This window comes from Oncorhynchus masou, chromosome 32 (genome assembly GCF_036934945.1).
Source record: "Oncorhynchus masou masou isolate Uvic2021 chromosome 32, UVic_Omas_1.1, whole genome shotgun sequence".
Classification (NCBI taxonomy): domain Eukaryota; kingdom Metazoa; phylum Chordata; class Actinopteri; order Salmoniformes; family Salmonidae; genus Oncorhynchus; species Oncorhynchus masou.
The window spans coordinates 68,854,257-68,875,187 of record NC_088243.1 but is presented as its reverse complement, the minus strand read 5'-3'; the positions used below and the strand labels follow the sequence as shown (position 1 = coordinate 68,875,187).

Sequence of the window (20,931 nt, the reverse complement as noted above, 5' to 3'; positions counted from 1 at the left end):
ACAGACTGGAAGCTTCAAAAGGAGGGTGGTGCTTGGAATCATTGTTCATCCTCTGTCAAACATGGTTACCTGCAAGGAAACACGTGCCGCCATCATTGCTTTGCACAAAAAGGGCTTCACAGGCAAGGATATTGCTGCCAGTAAGATTGCACCTAAATCAACCATTTATCGGATCATCAATAACTTCAAGGAGAGCAGTTCAATTGTTGTGAAGAAGGCTTCAAGGCGCCCAAGAAAGTCCAGCAAGCGCCAGGACCGTCTCCTAAAGTTGATTCAGCTGTGGGATCGGGGCACCACCAGTACAGAGCTTGCTGAGGAATGACAGCAGGCAAGTGTGAGTGCATCTGCACGCACAGTGAGGCGAAGACTTTTGCAGGATGGCCTGGTGTCAAGAAGGACAGCAAAGAAGCCACTTCTCTCCAGGAAAAACAACAGGGACAGACTGATATTCTGCAAAAGGTACAGGGATTTGACTGCTGAGGACTGGGGTAAAGTCATTTTTTCTGATGAATCCCCTTTCCGATGTTTTGGGGCATCCCGAACAAATCTTGTCCAGAGAAGACAAGGTGAGCGCTACCATCAGTCCTGTGTCATGCCAACAGTAAAGTATCCTGAGATCATTCATGTGTGGGGTTTCTTCTCAGCCAAGGGAGTGGGCTCACTGACAATTTTGCCTAAGAACACAGCCATGAATAAAGAATGGTACCAACACATCCTCCGATAGCAACTTCTCCCAACCATCCAGGAACAGTTTGGTGACAAACAATGCCTTTTCCAGCATGATGGAGCACCTTGCCATAAGGCAAAAGTGATAACTAAGTGGCTCGGGGAACAAAACATAGATATTTTGTGTCCATCGCCAGGAAACTCCCCAGACTTTAATCCCATTGAGAACTTGTGGTCAATCCTTAAGAGGCGGGTGGACAAACAAAACCCCACAAATTCTGACAAACTCCAAGCATTGATTATGCAACAATGAGCTGCCATCAGTCAGGATGTGGCCCAGAAGTTAATTGACAGCATGCCAGGGCGGATTGCAGAGGTCTTGAAAAAGAAGGGTCAACACTGAAAAAATTGACTCATGTAATTTTCAATGAAAGCCTTTGACACATATGAAATGCTTGTAATTATACTTCAGTATTCCATAGTAACATCTGACAAAAATATCTAAAGACACTGAAGCAGCAAACTTTGTGAAAATTTATATTTTTGTCATTCTCAAAACTTTTGGCCACGACTGTACACTACCGGTCAAAAGTTTAAGAACACCTACTCATTCAAGGGGTTTTCTTTATTTTTACGACAATCATGTAGAAACCAAAAAAGTGTTAAATCAAAATATATTCAAATAGTCACCCTTTGCCTTGATGGCAGCTTTGCACACTCTTGGCCATTCTCTCAACCAGCTTCATGACGAATGCTTTTCCAACAGTCTTGATGTCACGATCGTCGTAATCACATTCGGACCAAGGCACAGCGTGAAATCGGTTCGACATATTTTATTTGAAGTGAACCGCACAAAAAAACAATTAAGAGCAAACAATACTATGGAGCTATGGAGTGCTCACAGGCAACTACACATAAACAAGATCCCACAAAACACAGTGGGGAAATGGCTGCCTAAATATGATCCCCAATCAGAGACAACAATAAACAGCTGCCTCTGATTGGGAACCATACCAGGCCAACATAGAAATAAAACAACCTAGATTATCCACCACACCCCGACCTTACCAAAATAGAGAATAAAAAGGTTCTCCTTCTTGGTCAAATAAGCCCTTACACAGCCTGGAGGTGTGTTGGGTCATTGTCCTTTCAAAAAACAAATGATACCCCACTAAGCCCAAACCAGATGGGATGGCATATCGTTGCAGAATGCTGTGCTAGCCATGCTGGTTAAATGTGCCTTGAATTCTAAATAAATTACAGACAGTGTAAGCATCCCCACATCACATCTCCTCCTCCATGTTTGACGGTGGGAAATACACATGCGGAAACCATCCGTTCACCTACTTTTCGTCTCACAAAGAAAGACATGGGGCTCGAACCAAAAATCTCCAATTTGGACTCCAGACCAAAGGACAAATTTTTACCAGTCTCATATCCATTGCTCGTGTTTCTTGGCCCAAGCAAGTCTCTTCTTATTATTGGTGTCCTTTAGTAATGGTGTCTTTGCAGCAAATCAACCATGAAGGCCTGATTTTACACAGTCTCTTCTGAACAGTTGATGTTGAGATCTGTTACTTCTGAACTCTGTGAAGCATTGATTTGGGCTGCAATTTCTGAGGCTGGAAATTCTAATGAACTTATTCTCTGCAGCAGAGGTAACTCTGGGTCTTCCATTCCTGTGGCGGTCCTCACGAGAGCCAGTTTCACCATAGCACTTGATGTTTTTGCGATTGCACTTGAAGAAACTTTCAAATATCTTGAAATGTTAAATATTGACTGTGTCAGGCATATGTGTATAGGTGGCAGGGAAGTCAGGCGCAGGAGAGTCAAACGGAGTGTAAAATGGAGTCTTTTAATAAAGTCCAAGTAACATGCTCCATAACACTAAATAGACAAATGAATAATAAATAAATATGGGTACGAAGACCCGTCGCGCACCTATACAAAAACACTACACTGACGATAAATCATCTGACAAAGACATGAGGGGAAACAGAGGGTTAAATACACAACAGGTAATGAATGGAATTGAAAACAGGTGTGTGGGAAAACAAGACAAAACCAATGGAAAATGAAAAATGGATCAATGATGGCTAGAAGACCGGTGACGTCGAACGCCGAGCACCGCCCGAACACGGAGAGGCAACGACTTAGGCAGAAGTCGTGACAGACTGACCTTCATGTCTTAATGTAATGATGTACTGTTGTTTCTCTTTGCTTATTTGAGCTGTTCTTGACATAATATGGACTTGGTCACTAAATAGGGCTATCTTCTGTATACTCCCCCTACCTAGTCACAACACAACTGATTGGCTCAAATGCATTAAGAAGAAAATAAATTCCACAAATTAACTTTCAACAAGGCACACCTGTTAATTGAAACGCATTACAGGTGACTACCTTATGAAGCTGGTTGAGAGAATGCCAAGAGTGTGCAAAGCTGTCGTCAAGGCAAAGGATGGATATTTCAAGAAACTCAAATATAAAATATATTTTGATTTGTTGAACACGTTTTTGGTTACTACATGATTCCACGTGTTATTTCATAGTTTTGAAAAACCCTTGAATGAGTTGGTGTTCTACAACTTTTAACCGGTAGTGTATGTATATACAGTATGTCTTTTAGGGAGCCAAATATAGGTGTGAGGTATAGCTAAAGATATGATTGATTTGTCCTGGTGAATGTATACATATGGATAGTGCCTTCGGAAAGTATTGAGACGCTATGACTTTTTCAAAATGTTGTTAAGTTACAGCCTTGTTCTAAAATGTATTAAATAAAAAGCTACAAACAATACCCTATATAATGACAAAGTGAAAATAGGTTTTTAAAAATGTTTGCAAATGTATTAAAAATGTAAAACAGAAATAGCTTATTTACTTAAGTATTCAGACCCTTTGCTATGAGAGTCGAAATTGAGCTCAGGTGCATTTCCATTGATCATCCTTGAGTTGTTTCTACAACTTAATTGGAGTCCACCTGTGGTAAATTACATTGATTAGACATGATTTGGAAAGACACACACTTGTCTATATAAGGTTCCACAGTTGACAGTACCATGTGAGAGAAAAAAAACCAAGGCATGAGGTCGAAGGAATTGTCAGTAGAGCGCTGAGACAGTATTGTGTCAAGGCACAGATCTGGGAAGGGTACCAAAAAATGTCTGCAGCATTGAAGGTCTCCAAGAACACTGTGGCCTCCATCATTCTTAATTGGAAAAAGTTTGGAACCACCAAGACTCTTTGTTGAGCTGTCCGCCCTGCCAAACTGAGAGCAATCGAGGGAGAAGGGCCTTGGTCAGGGAGGTGACCAAGAACCCAATGGTCACTCTGACAGGGCACTTGAGTTCCGCTGTGGAGATGGGAGAACCTTCCAGAAGGACAACCATCTTTACAGCACTCCATCAAGCAGGCATTTATGGTAGAATGGCCAGACGGAAGCCACTCCTCTGTAAAAGGCACATGACCACCCACTTGGAGTTTGCCAAAAGGCCCCTAAAGGACTCTCAGACCATGAGAAATAAGATTCTCTCGTCTGATGAAACCAAGATTGAACTCTTTGGCCTGAATGCCAAGGGTCACATCCGGAGGAAACCTGGCATCTACGGTGAAGCATGATGGTTTCAACATCATGCTGTGGGGATGTTTTTCAGAGGCAGGGACTGGGAGACTAGTCAGGATCCAGGGAAAGATGAAAGGAGCAAAGTACAGAGAGATCCTTGATGAAAACCTGCTCCAGAGCACTCAGGACCTCAGACTGGGAGTGAAGGTTCACCTTTCAACAGGACAACGACACTAAGCACACAGTCAAGACAAAGCAGGACTGGCTTCAGGACAAGTCTCTGAATGTCCTTGTGTGGCCCAGCCAGAGCCCAACTTGAACCCGACCGAACATCTCTGGGAAAGACCTGAAAATAGCTGTGCAGCGACACTCCCCATCCAACTTGACAGAGTTTGAGAGGATCTACAGAGAATGGGAGAAACTCCCTAAATATAGGTGTGCCAAGCTTGTAGCGTCATACTGAGTACTGAGTAAAGGGTCTGAATAGTTATGTAAATTTGATATTAAAGTTTGTGCAAACATTTCTAAAAACCTGTTATTGCTTTGTCATTATGTGGCATTGTGTTTAGATTGATGGGATTTATTTTATTTTTTAAAGCCATTTTAGAATAAGGCTGTAACGTAACAAAATGTGGAAAAAATCAAGAGGTCTGAATATTTTCCGAATGCACTGTATGTCAGATATGCTGCACTTGGTTTGGTTTGCAAGGCACAATGCAACCAATGGAGTTAACCTACAGGAGGGTATCTCTCCAGGAACGTGGTTGCAGTTAGAACCTACAGGAGAGTATCTCTCCAGGAATAATGTTGGAGAGCCCTGGTCTAGCTCTATATTCTATAGGCTTTGAGTGAGAGATGAAAGCTTGCATCGACGTCTGGCAATGACGTGCTCCTCTCGCATGTAAAGTTCAGAGAACACACACACACACACACACACACACACACACACACACACACATTCTCTTATGAGGTCAGCTGAAGAGCCCTTTTAGGTTCTAGATATAGCACCTTTTCTTCTAAGAGGTTAGCGCATGGCCGTGGCCATTTCTGCCAGTCGGGTGAAGCTGAGCACTGATGGGCCCAGGCATGGATGTTAACCTAAAAAAGAATGATTGAAGATAGTTGATTACCATGGCCTGCTCCATAGGGATGACCAGCTGACTGTGGATCTGACGGAGACTGTTGGCGTGGCCCTTCAGAGAGGTCTGGAGGGGCCCTTTGGGCTAAGGACACACACATAGACAGAGGTTCAGACACACATACAAAGAGGTAATAATCATGATTAACTTGGGGGGTGCTAATATTTGTCCTGTTACACACTTGTGGGTGTTCCTTGTACAAGTGTGTCACATAAATGTGTTTATAGCATATCCAAACTGCCCCTGAGACACCTGCAGGGAGTGGGGTCACTACCAGGGTCACCATTGTCCAGAGTCCCTAGACATACATTCATGTACAGAATGTATACATTTACAAATATTTAGAGCAATGTGCAATCTGTGTAAAACTCTATAGTACACAGGCCTACACACAGCAAACCACTTAGTATAAGAGACTGCCTTAATCAATGAATGTAATGCAGCATAAAAACTACATATTGAACCCATAGAATTACATGTAGAATCAAGTCATTGAAATTATCTATATACGGGTGAACCATTCTTCAGTGTCCACCGTGTGTGTGTTCCCAATGCCAACAGAACACGGGGCACCAGGACAGATAGGCACCAGATGAATACTAGGGGGGCACAGGGAGGGGCACATATCACCCCACAGAAGACCACTTTAAACTGGCTCCACTGCCTCTGAGCCCATGGCAAGTGGTGGAGGACCCAGAGTTGGCCCAACATTTTGGGCCATGAATGGGGAGCTTGTGTGAGCTTCCAACCCTTAAAGGCAAGGCAGAACATTAAAAAGTGATTTCAGAGACTGCTTAAGTGTGTGTGTGTGTGTGTGCGTGCGTGTCGATAGCAAACCGCCGCAAGGCTATGCAGTTGATAAAGACACGCGGAGCTTCCAAAGTTTTATATCTGAACTCCCATTCCATTGTCTCCCTGTTTTGGTGTAAATAAAGCTTCAATCTACTAGTACACTGAGAAAACATTGTGTGGTTGGTTGGAGCAGTGTTGTTTTTTCAGTATGAGGTTTTTATTGGATGGTTGGTCATATGTTGTTCTCACCATAAGGTCCGTCTGTGCCTCAAGCTCATTGGCGTACGACAGTAAGTCCACCAGAGTCACCCCTTTGTTGACCTGCAAATAAACAGAAATAGGATTATAATGTATTATGACGGTCTTTTCATCTTATAATAACAGTTGTGCAACTGTGCACATAGAGACATAACAACAGTAACCTTTATAAGCCTTATAATATCACACTATAAAGGCTCATAGAGGCTTACAACAAGTCATAAAACATTATAGTTGTCGGTTTTAAGTAAAGAGTTATACAAGCTGCAATAAGAGGCCATAAGACGATCATGTTCCGTAGAAAACTTCATGTTCTCCCCCATTCAACAGATTCTGATAGAGAAGACGTACAGTTGAAGTCGGAAGTTTACATACACTTAGGTTGGAGTCATTCAAACTCGTTTTTCAACCAATCCACAAATTTCTTGTTAACAAACTATAGTTTTGGCAAGTCGGTTAGGACATCTACTTTGTGCATGACACAAGTAATTTTTCCAACAATTGTTTACAGACAGATTATTTTACTTATAATTCACTGTATTTCAATTCCAGGCTAATTGACATCATTTGAGTCAATTGGAGGTGTACCTGTGGATGTATTTCAAGGACTACCTTCAAACTCAGTGCCTCTTTGCTTGACATCATGGGAAAATCAAAAGAAATCAACAAAGACCTTAGGAAAAAAAATTGTAGACCTCCACAAGTCTGGTTCATCCTTGGGAGCAATTTCCAAATGCCTGAAGATACCACGTTCATCTGTACAAACAATAGTATGCAAGTATAAACACCATGGGATCACTCAGCCGTCATACTACTCAGGATGTCCTTGGGTGTCCTTGGGTCTGATTACACAAAAATAGAACTGTTTGTCCATAATGACCATTGTTATTTTTGGAGGAAAAAGGGGGAAGCACGGGGGTGGCAGCATCATGTTGTGAGGGTGCTTTGTTGCAGGAGGGACTGGTGCACTTCACAAAATAGATGGCTTCATGAGGATGGAAAATTATGTGGATTATATTGAAGCAATTATCTCAAGACATCAGTCAGGAAGTTGGGTCCTCCATATGGACAATGACCCCAAGCATACTTCCAAAGTTGTGACTAAATGGCTTAAGGACAACAAAGTCAAGGTATTGGAGTGGCCATCCCAAAGCCCTGGCCTCAAACTTATAGAAATTTGAGGCAGAACTGAAAAAGCATATGCGAGCAAGAAGGGCTACAAACCTGACTTGGTTACACCAGCTCTGTCAGAAGGAATGGGCCAAAATTCACCCAACTTATTGTGTGAAGCTTATGGAAGGCTACCCAAAACATTTGAGCCAAAGTCAAACAATTTAAAGGCAATGCTACCAAATACTAATTAATGTGATGAAAGAAATCTTCCTTATTGACTGACCTTTTCATTTTAAAGTAATGATGGACTGTCGTTTCTCTTTGCTTATTTGAGATGTTCTTGCCATAATATGGTCTTGGGCTTTTACCAAATAGGGCTATCTTCTGTATACCCCCTACCTTGTCACAAGACAACTGATCGGCTCAAACGCATCATTTCCACAAATTAACTTTTAACAAGGCACACCTGTTTAATTTAAATACATTCTAAGTGACTACCTATTGAAGCGGGTTGAGAGAATGCAAATCTGTTATCAAGGCAAAAGGTGGCTATTTGAAGAATCTCAAATATAACATATATTTTGATTTGTTTAACACTTTTCTTGTTACTATATGATTCCATATGTGTTATTTCACATATTATTCTAAAATAATAATAAAATAGTAAAAATAAAGAAAAACCCTTGAATGAGTAGATGTTCCAAAACTTTTGACCGGTAGTGTATACCCTAGAAAAACCCTTGGAAGACTTCATGAAGACCCTCAGGAAGACCCCTGGAAGACCCCGGAAAGACCTCGGTAGGACCCCGGAAATAAATCAGGAAAACCCCAGGAAGTACTCAGGAAGACTCCAGCTAAATCCTGGTTAGCCATAACAGAAGCAAATCCTAAATCCATCGTGGTATCTCATCTTTGAAATTATAACTATCTTTAGTGATGTGTCATACAAGTATACTAGTGTGTCTTTTGTAGGTATATCTGACGGATCACCACCTCAAGCTGAACCTCGGCAAGACGGAGCTGCTCTTCCTCCCGGGGAAGGACTGCCCGTTCCATGATCTCGCCATCACGGTTGACAACTCCATTGTGTCCTCCTCCCAGAGCGCTAAGAACCTTGGCGTGATCCTGGACAACACCCTGTCGTTCTCAACTAACATCAAGGCGGTGGCCCGTTCCTGTAGGTTCATGCTCTACAACATCCGCAGAGTACGACCCTGCCTCACACAGGAAGCGGCGCAGGTCCTAATCCAGGCACTTGTCATCTCCCGTCTGGATTACTGCAACTCGCTGTTGGCTGGGCTCCCTGCCTGTGCCATTAAACCCCTACAACTCATCCAGAACGCCGCAGCCCGTCTGGTGTTCAACCTTCCCAAGTTCTCTCACGTCACCCCGCTCCTCCGCTCTCTCCACTGGCTTCCAGTTGAAGCTCGCATCCGCTACAAGACCATGGTGCTTGCCTACGGAGCTGTGAGGGGAACGGCACCGCAGTACCTCCAGGCTCTGATCAGGCCCTACACCCAAACAAGGGCACTGCGTTCATCCACCTCTGGCCTGCTCGCCTCCCTACCACTGAGGAAGTACAGTTCCCGCTCAGCCCAGTCAAAACTGTTCGCTGCTCTGGCCCCCCAATGGTGGAACAAACTCCCTCACGACGCCAGGACAGCGGAGTCAATCACCACCTTCCGGAGACACCTGAAACCCCACCTCTTCAAGGAATACCTAGGATAAAGTAATCCTTCTCACCCCCCCCCCCCCTTAAATGATTTAGATGCACTATTGTAAAGTGGCTGTTCCACTGGATGTCAGAAGGTGAATTCACCAATTTGTAAGTCGCTCTGGATAAGAGCGTCTGCTAAATGACTTAAATGTAAATGATGTAAATGTTAAAGTCTACAGTGGCTTGAGATGAAGGAGAGGAAGCCAAAGTAGGCTATTAAGACGAAAGAGAGAAGAGGAGACAAGGACACTTTGGACTATTGAGATAAGGAGAGGAGGACACTTTAAACTATTGAGATAAGGAGAGGAGGACACTTTAAACTATTGAGATAAGGAGAGGAGTGGAGTAGAGGAAGTCACTTTAAACTATAGAAATGAATGATGGGTGACCAAGGGGGAAAGTATTTTTAGATTGAGATTTCCCGTCAATGCCAGTACTCTACCTCCGCAAGATACGCTGCATAGTTGATCTCTGCGATGCCAGTCTCAGAGAAGTCAATGAGGCTCTGTTTCCCCTCAGACTCCAGCAGGACGATACCTCTCAGGTCAATCTTCACACTGTCAAACATCTTCGCCACTTCCTTGGTGTACTGGAAACACGGAGAATTGTCAGCTACATCTATAAAGATAAGCAATAGCTATGAATGTGCTATATATTGGTAACAAATGTGGGTTTATGAAGCCCGTATGTCAATTTGACACATTCAAACATCCTCACCACCACCTTGTTGTACTGGAAACAAAAAGGGAGCCGAGTTACATTTCATATGTAATGGATGGGTTACGAATGTGTTATGAATTCCTTATGTAGGTACCCTTCAAGTTACAGGTGCAAATCTGTTTGTTTACACCACGCAAATCTGTTTGTTTACACCAATCTTCATTGCACATGGTTGTTACAATAACAAAAATGTGTGTTTGCATTTGTGCAAATGGTTTGTTTACCAACACTATTTTAGTAGCCTCTACTTTAGTAGCCTCGACCTCAGTGTTGAGGTCTGGTACCGCGAGAGTCCAGAACATAGAAATAGAATTCTATGGGCAAGACTATTTTAGAGAGCCTAGAACAAAATGGTGATCAAAACAAAGTTGTTTACTTGGTCATTCAGCAGTAAACAGATGGGTTTGTTACTTATTTCCTTAGTGGTGGTGTGGGGTGGAGCGGTACCATAGACCAGGGACAGGGTAGGCCCCTCTTAATTCAAAGAGGGTCTTCCTGCTTCCTAGGTAACCCCATTCATTGATACAAAGTACAGATTAAGATGGCCTGTTTTCTTTCCATTATGTCTTCTACACACTCATATAATAGAACAGCTTGAGCTAAAACACAACAAATCCTCACTAGCTAAGAGCCACATTGAAAAACAATAGATAAACTGTAGAACAAAATAAATAACACATGTCAATAACATAATGTCACGGTTTTCATAAGGTGAAGGAGAGTCGGACCAAACTGCAGCGTGTCTATTGCGATCCATGTTTAATAAAACAAACGTAACACGAATCAAAACAAAACACTACAAAACAAATAAACGAAATGAAAACCGAAACAGCCTAAACTGGTGTCAACTAACACAGCACAAGTACATCAAGACACTAAGGACAATCACCCACGACAAACTCAAAGAATATGGCTGCCTAAATATGGTTCCCAATCAGAGACAAGGATAAGCACCTGCCTCTGATTGAGAACCACTCCAGACGGCCATAGACTTTGCTAGATAACCCCACTAGCTACAATCCTAAATACATACACACCAAAACCCCAAGACAAAACACACCACAATACAAAAACTCCATGCCACACCCTGGTCTGACCCAATACATGAAGAAAAACACAAAATACTTAGACCAGGGCGTGACACATAAACCTTTTTGTATTTAGTCTATATAAAAAAACTCCTAATTTGTGTAACCTAGCTAAATTTATGCTAGCCAGCTCTATCCATCCCTAACCCTAACCTAGCCTAACTTATGCTAGCCAGCTCTATCCATCCCTAACCCTAACCAGCCTAACTTATGCTAGCCAGCTCTATCCATCCCTAACCCTAACCAGCCTAACTTATGCTAGCCAGCTCTATTCATCCCTAACCCTAACCTAATTTATGCTAGCCAGCTCTATCCATCCCTAACCCTAACCTAGCCTAATTTATGCTAGTCAGCTATATCATTCCCTAACCTAACCTAATTTATGCTAGCCAGCTATATCCTTCCCTAACCTAGCCTAACTTATGCTAGCCAGCTCTATCCATCCCTAACCCTAACCTAGCCTAATTTATGCTAGCCAGCTCTATCCATCCTTATTTACTATTCAATAAAAGAGGCGCGCTAATCTTGTCAGGAGGCTGGCTAATGCTGGCCTGCTTTTTGTTTTGGCAAGAACACCTTTTGTTAGCTAATGCTCATGAATCTGAGTTTGGAAATGCAGTGTTAGCTAAACACTTTATTTAGCTTGACCGGTGTGAAGTATAGGCATAGTTGACACTTTTGGGACTATTCCACTGGTTACATTGTTTTAGGCAAGTAAAATCAAACCCATCTCAATTACTTGTAAAAAATGGTCTGATTCGGTGTGAGTGTGATTACAGTAACTAAAGCGTATTATATCCATGTGCAGGTATGCAGAACACAGTAAGTATCCTACAGTGAGTGAGTGCACACCGCACAATGCTTGTGAATACTGACCAGGCTGGAGTTTAGCAAGGTTGTGACATTGAAGACTTTATCCAGGCGCATGGCAGAGTAGAGACTTCTGTTATTTTTGCAATTACTGAGAGAGAGAGAAATGTCAATATTATCACTTCCATTCCATTCAATTCCTTGGTTAGTTAGCTCTCTCTGCTGCCACCCAGTGAATAAAGTTGTAACTCTATTCAGCTCTGTATCGCTGCCTTCCGGTCATTTTCTCAAATCACTTTTAGAAAGCTTATCCAACACAAAGTATTAAGTCAGCATGCATGACTCATATTTCCCATGTAGGTCCATTGTTTGTAGTTACATAACTGAACACATTCAATGGTCACGTGGGAGAGTGAAGTAAGGGTAAAGGAATGGTCATGTCTGTACACACTATGTCATGGCTAACTCCCTGACTAGGCAGTGGCTGAGGTGACAAGTCTCTATAAGGAATCATAACGTGATAGTCTTAGAACAAAGCTTTGCTGCCTGTTCTAATCGAGAGATGATGAAAGTTGATGAAATCTGAGGCATAAAAGATCACTAAGCAATTAACGTATCCCTCTCCCTAGTTTCAATCCTTTACATCATGTATTGTAAGCAATGTCGGATGGAATGTGAGGAGGTAGAATATTGACACAGACATTAGCCTCTTGTTATGTTCATACAAATATTTACACATGTTAAGTTTGCTGAAAATAAACGCAGTTTACAGTGAGAGGACGTTTCTTTTTTTGCTGAGTTTATATAGACGAGCCAGTCTATGTAAAACATAGGCCATCATTAAAATACACAGAAATGAATCCCCAGTAGTAAGTGCTACCTCCATACAGTATTACCTGTAGAAATTCTCCACTGTCAGATCCAGGTCTGAGTCGTTATACATATACCCTGGGATGAAGTTCCTCCACTCAGGGTTCACCAGGTGAGGAGTGTCCAAAACCTTGGACACAAATGACCAGTAAGACCATTATACAGTTCTAGACCACGATTATACAGTAAGATCATCATATAGTTCTAGACCATGATTATACAGTAAGACCATCATATAGTTCTAGACCATGATTGTACAGTAAGACCATCATATAGTTATAGACCATGATTATACAGTAAGACCATCATATAGTTCGAGACCATGATTATACAGTAAGACCATCATACAGTTCTAGACCATGAGTATACAGTAAGACCATCACACAGTTCTAGACCATGATTATACAGTAAGACCATCCTACAGTTCTAGACCATGATTATAGAGAAGGACCACATACAATACCTAAACATTGTCACCTTAAGAGTTATCACATCATAACTTGCCTTGAAGAGCTCCTTGGTGTGGAAGGGTTCACAGACCAGCTTCTCCACGTTGCCTCCGACCAGGAAGGTGGCGGTCACCACTCCCATCAGTATCCAAGAAAAGAGGAAGCTGAAACCCACACCGCTGTGGAGACACACATAGATAGAGCATTCAATCAATCAATCTACACACTCACACTCTTATTGATCTATATACTGCAGAAAGTGTAGGCAGACAGACAGAATAGATAGATAGATAGACAGACATAGTAGATAGATAGACAGAGACACAACCAGACAAACAGATACCCAGCCAGCCAGCCAGAGAGACAGCCGGCCAGTTGGCCAGAAATACTTACGCCATGAGAAGGGTGCCGCCGGTGTTGGAGACACAGCCCCGTGTGGTGGGGGAGGCGTGCTTTTCATATCCCATGGTGCCACACAGTATGGCCAGGAAGTTGAAAGCCAGGATGAGAACCACCATGCAGCAGAGGCCAGTACAGCAAATCCACCTGTAGAGGAACCCTGTAGTCAGTACACCAGTACACCATAACAAGTAACAACCAACCACTACGTTAGGATAAGATGCCATAACAAGCAACAACCAACCATTACGTCAGGATAAGATGCCATAACAAGTAACAACCAACCACTACATTAGGATAAGGTGCCATAACAAGTAACAACAAATCACTACATTAAGATAAGGTGCTGTAACAAGTAGCAACCAACCAGGAGTTCTTCCGGCGCCGACAGAGATGGCCGTCTCGCTTCGCGTTCCTAGGAAACTATGCAGTACGTGTTATTTATTACATTGGTTACCCCCAGGTTATCTTAGGTTTTATTACATATAGTCGGGAGGAACTACTGGATATAAGAGCAACGTCAACTCACCATCATTACGACCAGGAATACGAATTTCCCGAAGCGGATCCTGTGTTTTGCCCACCACTCGGGACAATGGATCGGATCTCAGTCAGCGAACCAATACAACGACACCGAAAAAGGGGCAGACGAAGCGGTCTTCTGGTCAGGCTCCGGAGACGGGCATATCGCGCACCGTTCCCGAGCATACTACTCGCCAATGTCCAGTCTCTTGACAACAAGGTTGATGAAATCCGAGCAAGGGTAGCATTCCAGAGAGACATCAGAGACTGTAACGTTCTTTGCTTCACGGAAACATGGCTCACTCGAGACACGCTATCGGAGTCGGTACAGCCAGCTGGTTTTTTCACGCATCGCGCCGACAGAAACAAACATCTTTCTGGTAAGAAGAGGGGCGGGGGGGTATGCCTTATGATTAACGAGACGTGATGTGATCATAACAACATACAGGAACTCAAGTCCTTCTGTTCACCTGACGTAGAATTCCTCACAATCAAATGTCGACCGCATTATCTACCAAGGGAATTCTCTTAGATTCTAATCACAGCCGCATATATTCCCCCCCAAGCAGACACATCGATGGCCCTGAACAAACTTTATTTGACTCTATGTAAACTGGAAACCACATATCCCGAGGCTGCATAAATTGTAGCTGGGGACTTTAACAAGGCTAATCTGAAAACAAGACTCCCTAAATTCTATCAGCATATCGATTGTGCTACCAGGGCTGGTAAAACCCTGGTTCATTGTTATTCTAACTTCCGCGACACATATAAGGCCCTCCCCCACCCTCCTTTCGGAAAAGCTGACCACGACTCCATTTTGTTGCTCCCTGCCTATAGACAGAGACTAAAAAAGGAAGCTCCCGCTCTCAGGTCTGTTCAACGCTGGTCCGACCAATCTGATTCCACGCTTCATGATTGCATCGATCACGTGGATTGGGATATGTTCCGCATTGCGTCAAACAACAACATTGACGAATGTGCTGATTCGGTGAGTGAGTTCATTAGCAAGAGCATAGGCGATGTCGTACGCACAGCAACTATTAAAACATTCCCCAACCAGAAACCGTGGATTGATGGCAGCATTCGTGCGAAACTAAAAGCGCGAACTACTGCTTTTAACCAGGGCAAGGTGACCGGAAACATGACCGAATACAAACAGTGTAGCTATTCCCCTGCAAGGCAATCAAACAAGCTAAGCGTCAGTATAGAGACAAAGTAGAGTTGCAATTCAACGGCTCAGACACAAGAGGTATGTGGAAGGGTCTACAGTCAATCAAGGATTACAAAAAGAAAACCAGCCCCGTCGCGGACCAGGATGTCTTGCTCCCAGACAGACTAAACAACCTGCTTGCTTTGAGGACAATACAGTGCCACTGACACGGCCCGCTACCAAAACCTGCGAACTTTTCTTCACTGAAGCCGACGTGAGTAAAACATTTAAAAGTGTTAACCCTCGCAGGGCTGCTGGCCCAGACGGTATCCCCAGCCGTCCGACTGTACTCTATACCACCTACTTCATCTTGCCATCTTTATGTAATACATGTATCACTAGCCACTTTAAACAATGCCACTTAATATAATGTTTACATTCCCTACATTACTCATCTCATATGTACAGTATATACTGTACTCGATACCATCTACTGCATCTTGCCTATGCCGTTCTGAACCATCACTCATTCACATATCCTTATGTACATATTCTTCATCCCTTTACACTTGTGTGTATAAGGTAGCTGTTGTGAAATTGTTAGGTTAGATTACTCGTTGGTCATTACTAGAGGTCGACCGATTAATCGGAATGGCCGATTAATTAGGGCCGATTTCAAGTTTTCATAACAATAGGAAATCGGTATTTTGGGGTGCCGATTTAAAAAAATATATATATTTTTTATATCTTTATTTAACTAGGCAAGTCAGTTAAGAACACATTCTTATTTTCAATGACGGCCTTGGGTTAACTGCCTTGTCCAGGGGCAGAATGACAGATTTTCACCTTGTCAGCTCAGGGGATCCAAACTTGCAACCTTACAGTTAACTAGTCCAAAGCAATCACGACCTGCCTCTCTCTCGTTGAACTCCACAAGGAGTTACGCGAATGCAGTAAACCAAGGTAAGTTGCTAGCTAGCATTAAACTTATCTTATAAAAAACAATCAATCATAATCACAAGTTAACTACACATGGTTGATGATATTACTAGATATTATCTAGCGTGTCCTGAGTTGCATATAATCTGACTGAGCATACAAGCATACAAGTATCTGACTGAGCGGTGGTAGGCAGAAGCAGGCGTGTAAACATTAATTCAAACAGCACTTTTGTGCATTTTGCCAGCAGCTCTTCATTGTGCATCAAGCATTGCGCTGTTTATGACTTCAAGCCTATCAACTCCCGAGATGAGGCTGGTGCAACCGAAGTGAAATGGCTAGCTAGTTAGCTCGCGCTAATAGCGTTTCAAACGTCACTCGCTCTGAGCCTTCTAGTAGTTGTTCCCCTTGCTCTGCATGGGTAACGTTGCTTCGATGGTGGCTGTTGTTGATGTGTTCCTGGTTCGAGCCCAGGGAGGAGCGAGGAGAGGGACGGAAGCTATACTGTTACACTGGCTATACTAAAGTGCCTATGAGAACATCCAATAGTCAAAGGTTAATGAAATACAAATGGTATAGAGGGAAATAGTCCTATAATTCCTATAAAAACTACAACCTAAAACTTCTTACCTGGGAATATTGAAGACTCATGTTAAAAGGAACCACCAGCTTTCATAGGTTCTCATGTTCTGAGCAAGGAACTGAAATGTTAGCTTTCTTACATAGCACATATTGCAATTTTACTTTCTTCTCCAACATTTTTGCATTATTTAAACCGAATTGAACATGTTTCATTATTTACTTGAGGCTGAATTGATTTTATTGATGTATTATATTAAGTTAAAATAAGTGTTCATTCAGTATTGCTGTAATTGTCATTATTAAAAATATATAATTGTTTTCATCGGCCGATTAATCGGTATCAGTGTTTTTGGTCCTCCAATAATCGGTATCAGCGTTGAAAAATCATAATCGGTCGACCTCCAGTTATTAAGGCATTGTCGGAACTAGAAGCACAAGCACTTCGTAACACTCGCATTAACATCTGCTAACCATGTGTATGTGACAAATAAAATTGGATTTGATAACAAGTAACAACCAACCACTACATTTGGATAAGACGCCATAACAAATAACAACCAACCATTACATTAGGATAAGATGCCATAACAACTAACAAAGAACACTACATTAGGATAAGATGCCATAACAACTAACAACCAACACTACATTTGGATAAGACGCCATAACAACCAACCACTACATTAGGATAAGATGCCATAACAACTAACAAAGAACACTACATTAGGATAAGATGCCATAACAACTAACAACCAACACTACATTTGGATAAGACGCCATAACAACCAACCACTACATTAGGATAAGATTCCGTAACAAGTAACAACCAACCACTAAATTATGATAAGATTCCGTAACAAGTAACAACCAACCATTACATTAGGATAAGATTCCGTAACAAGTAACAACCAACGATTACATTAGGGTAAGATGGCGAAACAAGTAACAACCAACCACTACATTAGGATAAAATGCCATAACAAGTAACAACTAACCATTACATTAGGGTAAGATTCCGTAACAAGTAACAACCAACCATTACATTAGGGTAAGATTCCCTAACAAGTAACAACCAACCACTACATTATGATAAGATTCCGTAACAAGTAACAACCAACCATTACATTAGGGTAAGATGGCGAAACAAGTAACAACCAACCACTACATTAGGATAAAATGCCATAACAAGTAACAACCAACCATTACATTAGGATAAGATGCCATGACAAGTAACAACCAACCACTACATTAGGATAAGGTATACTGTATACTGTACACTTCTGGCCCCTCTTTGCACACTGTGTTAACTAACCTCCAGACGAGCTTCAATGCCATACAACTCTCCTTCCGTGGTCTACAACTGCTCTTAAACGCAGGTAAAACTAAATGCATGCTATTACACCGATCCCTGCCCGCACCTGCTCGCCCATCCAGCATCACTACTCTGGACGGAATACATGGACAACTACAAATACCTGGGTGTCTGGTTAGACTGTAAACTCGCCTTCCAGACTCACATTAAGCATCTCCAATCCAAAATGAAATCTAGAATTGGCTTCCTATATCGCAACAAAGCATTCTTCACTCATGCTGCCAAACATACCCTCGTAAAACTGACCATCCTACCGATCCTCGACTTCGGTGATGTCATCTATAAAATAGCCTCCAACACTTTACTCAACAAACTGGATGCAGTCTATCACAGTGCCATCCGTTTTGTCACCAAAGCCCCATACACTACACTCCATTGCAAACTGTGCTCTCTCGTTGGTTGGCCCTCACTTCATACTCGTCGCCAAACCCACTGGCTACAGGTTATCTACAAGTCTCTGCTAGGTAAAGCCCCGCCTTATCTCAGCTCACTGGTCACCATAGCAGCACCCACTCGTAGCACGCGCTCCAGCAGGTATATCTCACTGATCACCCCCAAAGCCAATTCCTCCTTTGGTCGTCTTTCCTTACCGTTCTCTGCTGCCAATGACTGGAACAAACTGCAAACATCTCTGAAGCTGGAGACTCATATCTCCCTCACTAGCTTTAAGCACCAGCTGTCAGAGCAGCTCACAGATCACTGCACCTGTACATAGCCCATCTGTAAACAGCCCCTCTATCTACCTCGCTCATCCCCACACAGTATTTATTTATTTATCTTGCTCCTTTGCACCCCAGTATCTCTACTTATACATTAATCTTCTGCACATCTACCATTCCAGTGTGTAATTGCTATATTGTAATTACTTCACCATCATGGCCTATTTATCTTACCTCATTTGCACTCACTGTGCATAGACTTTTTGTTTTCTTTTGTTCTGCTGTATTATTGACTGTATGTTTTGTTTATTCCATGTGTAACTCTGTGTTGTTGTAAGTGTCGAACTGCTACGCTTTATCTTGGTCAGGTCGCAGTTGCAAATGAGGACTTGTTCTCAACTAGTCTACCTGGTTAAATAAAGGTGAAAAAATAAAAATAGATAAAAAGGTGCCATGACAAGTAACAACCAACCACTACATTAGGCTAAAACGCCATAATGATGGAGACTACAGCAGGTCTGGCTCAGGGCTCAATCAAATGTACTGTGTAATAATCACAGCTGGAGGGCAATACAGGGGGCCATGTATGCAGGGTCAGGTCCAGGGTACACCTAAAGGCTTACTGACTGAATATACTCTTTATTATTTATTACATTATGTCACAGTGACCTGTGCTGATGAAATAACTCCAGATGATATTCAGAAACAACAGATTGTACTCTTTACGTCAATCTACCACAGACCAGGCAGGTGAAGACATTTATTTATTCTCAACCCTGAGCACATCATGGGCCCTGGTCAAAAGTAGTACACAATAGGGTGCCATTTAATACACACAGTTTGTGAATAGGGCCCCAGTTCCTGATTGTACCTGTAGAAGTCTATCTGATCAATCTCAGGGTAAGAGTCTTCTATCTTGGACTGTGTGTGAATGATGAAGTTGGTGAAGTTGGCCAGAGAGCTGTGTACAGGGAACACCTTGGAGAAGCTGCTGATGTTGGTGCTGATGACGTCCAATATGCCCCGGGCTCCTGGGAGGGAGAAAGTGGATATATTCAAGGGCATTAGTGAAATAATGGAGTAATACAACGTTCTATTTTGGGGTACAACAGTTCAGGTGTAGGTCAATATTTGGAATATGGCCATTGATCTTATTTGGGCGTATAAGACATTACCTTCAATGAGTATTCATACCATATTGAACATGACTGACTTGGCAATGCAAAGTTGAACACTCAAAATTATATAACCCTTCATTTAGTGTCTTTTGAAACTTTTTGGGGAGCATTAATTGAGGTTAAAGAGATGCCACTCACCCTCGACTACGTTCCTCAACTGGTCACTCACCATGCCTGGAGTGTCATTGAATGAGGAGAAGCCCTGTTTGGAGAAGGAAATACAAAGGCAACATTGATGACACAGTATCACAAATATTAAAGATTTCCTTACAAATTATACTGTATTTAAAGTTTATACAACATTTCTAGACTCACCTTTTGAATGATATCGCTGAGGTCTGTTTTCAGCACCTGATTCACCCTTTCCAGCTGATTGTTCACATCAGGTAACTGCAACACATCACATACAACATATACTTATATTGTGCTATATAAATCTAATTATTACAGTATGACTATTATTATCATCTTTAATGAAGTGTGACAGCATACCCGGGTGAAGTTTGCGCTGACGTGGAGCTGTGCCAGGGAGCTGTGGATGGAGCGGCAGAGCTGGGTGGTGGTGGCATCCGAATCCTCGCCGCTGCAACCCGGATCATTGAGGGTTCTGTTCAGGCTAGAGCGCACCAGGCTCAGGTTGAAGTGGAGCTTCCCTGTCGCCTCCTGGAGAACCTCCAGAGACACACTCACGTTCTCCAGGGCCTCCTTGGTCTCCCGCATGGCTGGGGATGGGGACGGGGTAGGATGGACAGGTGGTGAGTATTTGGTATTTTATTAGGATCCCCATTAGCTGTTGTGAAAGAAGCAGCTACTCTTCCTGGGGTCCACACAGCTCAAGGACAGAACTACATACATTTACAGTGTGTGTGAGAGTGCACATAGTAGAGACACACATGTATGCACACGGTAGATTCACAAAAACACTCAATGTATGCACACA

At 42.5% G+C, this 20,931-nt stretch overlaps 1 protein-coding gene across 5 annotated transcripts in view; it reads right to left on the bottom strand.

Moving 5' to 3' along the window:
* LOC135526515 (prominin-1-A-like) overlaps positions 1-20,931 on the bottom strand; it is a 96,119-nt gene that overhangs the window by 10,910 nt on the left and 64,278 nt on the right. For all 5 annotated transcript variants that reach the window (XM_064954955.1, XM_064954956.1, XM_064954957.1 and 2 more), the window contains 11 exons: positions 20,484-20,713; positions 20,307-20,381; positions 20,130-20,193; positions 19,685-19,844; positions 13,581-13,733; positions 13,243-13,366; positions 12,765-12,868; positions 11,935-12,019; positions 9,693-9,839; positions 6,412-6,483; positions 5,362-5,454 (listed from right to left, as the gene is read on the bottom strand). In XM_064954955.1, coding sequence (XP_064811027.1) covers positions 5,362-5,454; positions 6,412-6,483; positions 9,693-9,839; positions 11,935-12,019; positions 12,765-12,868; positions 13,243-13,366; positions 13,581-13,733; positions 19,685-19,844; positions 20,130-20,193; positions 20,307-20,381; positions 20,484-20,713 — 1,307 coding nt within the window. The remainder of the gene's footprint in view (positions 1-5,361; positions 5,455-6,411; positions 6,484-9,692; positions 9,840-11,934; positions 12,020-12,764; positions 12,869-13,242; positions 13,367-13,580; positions 13,734-19,684; positions 19,845-20,129; positions 20,194-20,306; positions 20,382-20,483; positions 20,714-20,931) is intronic.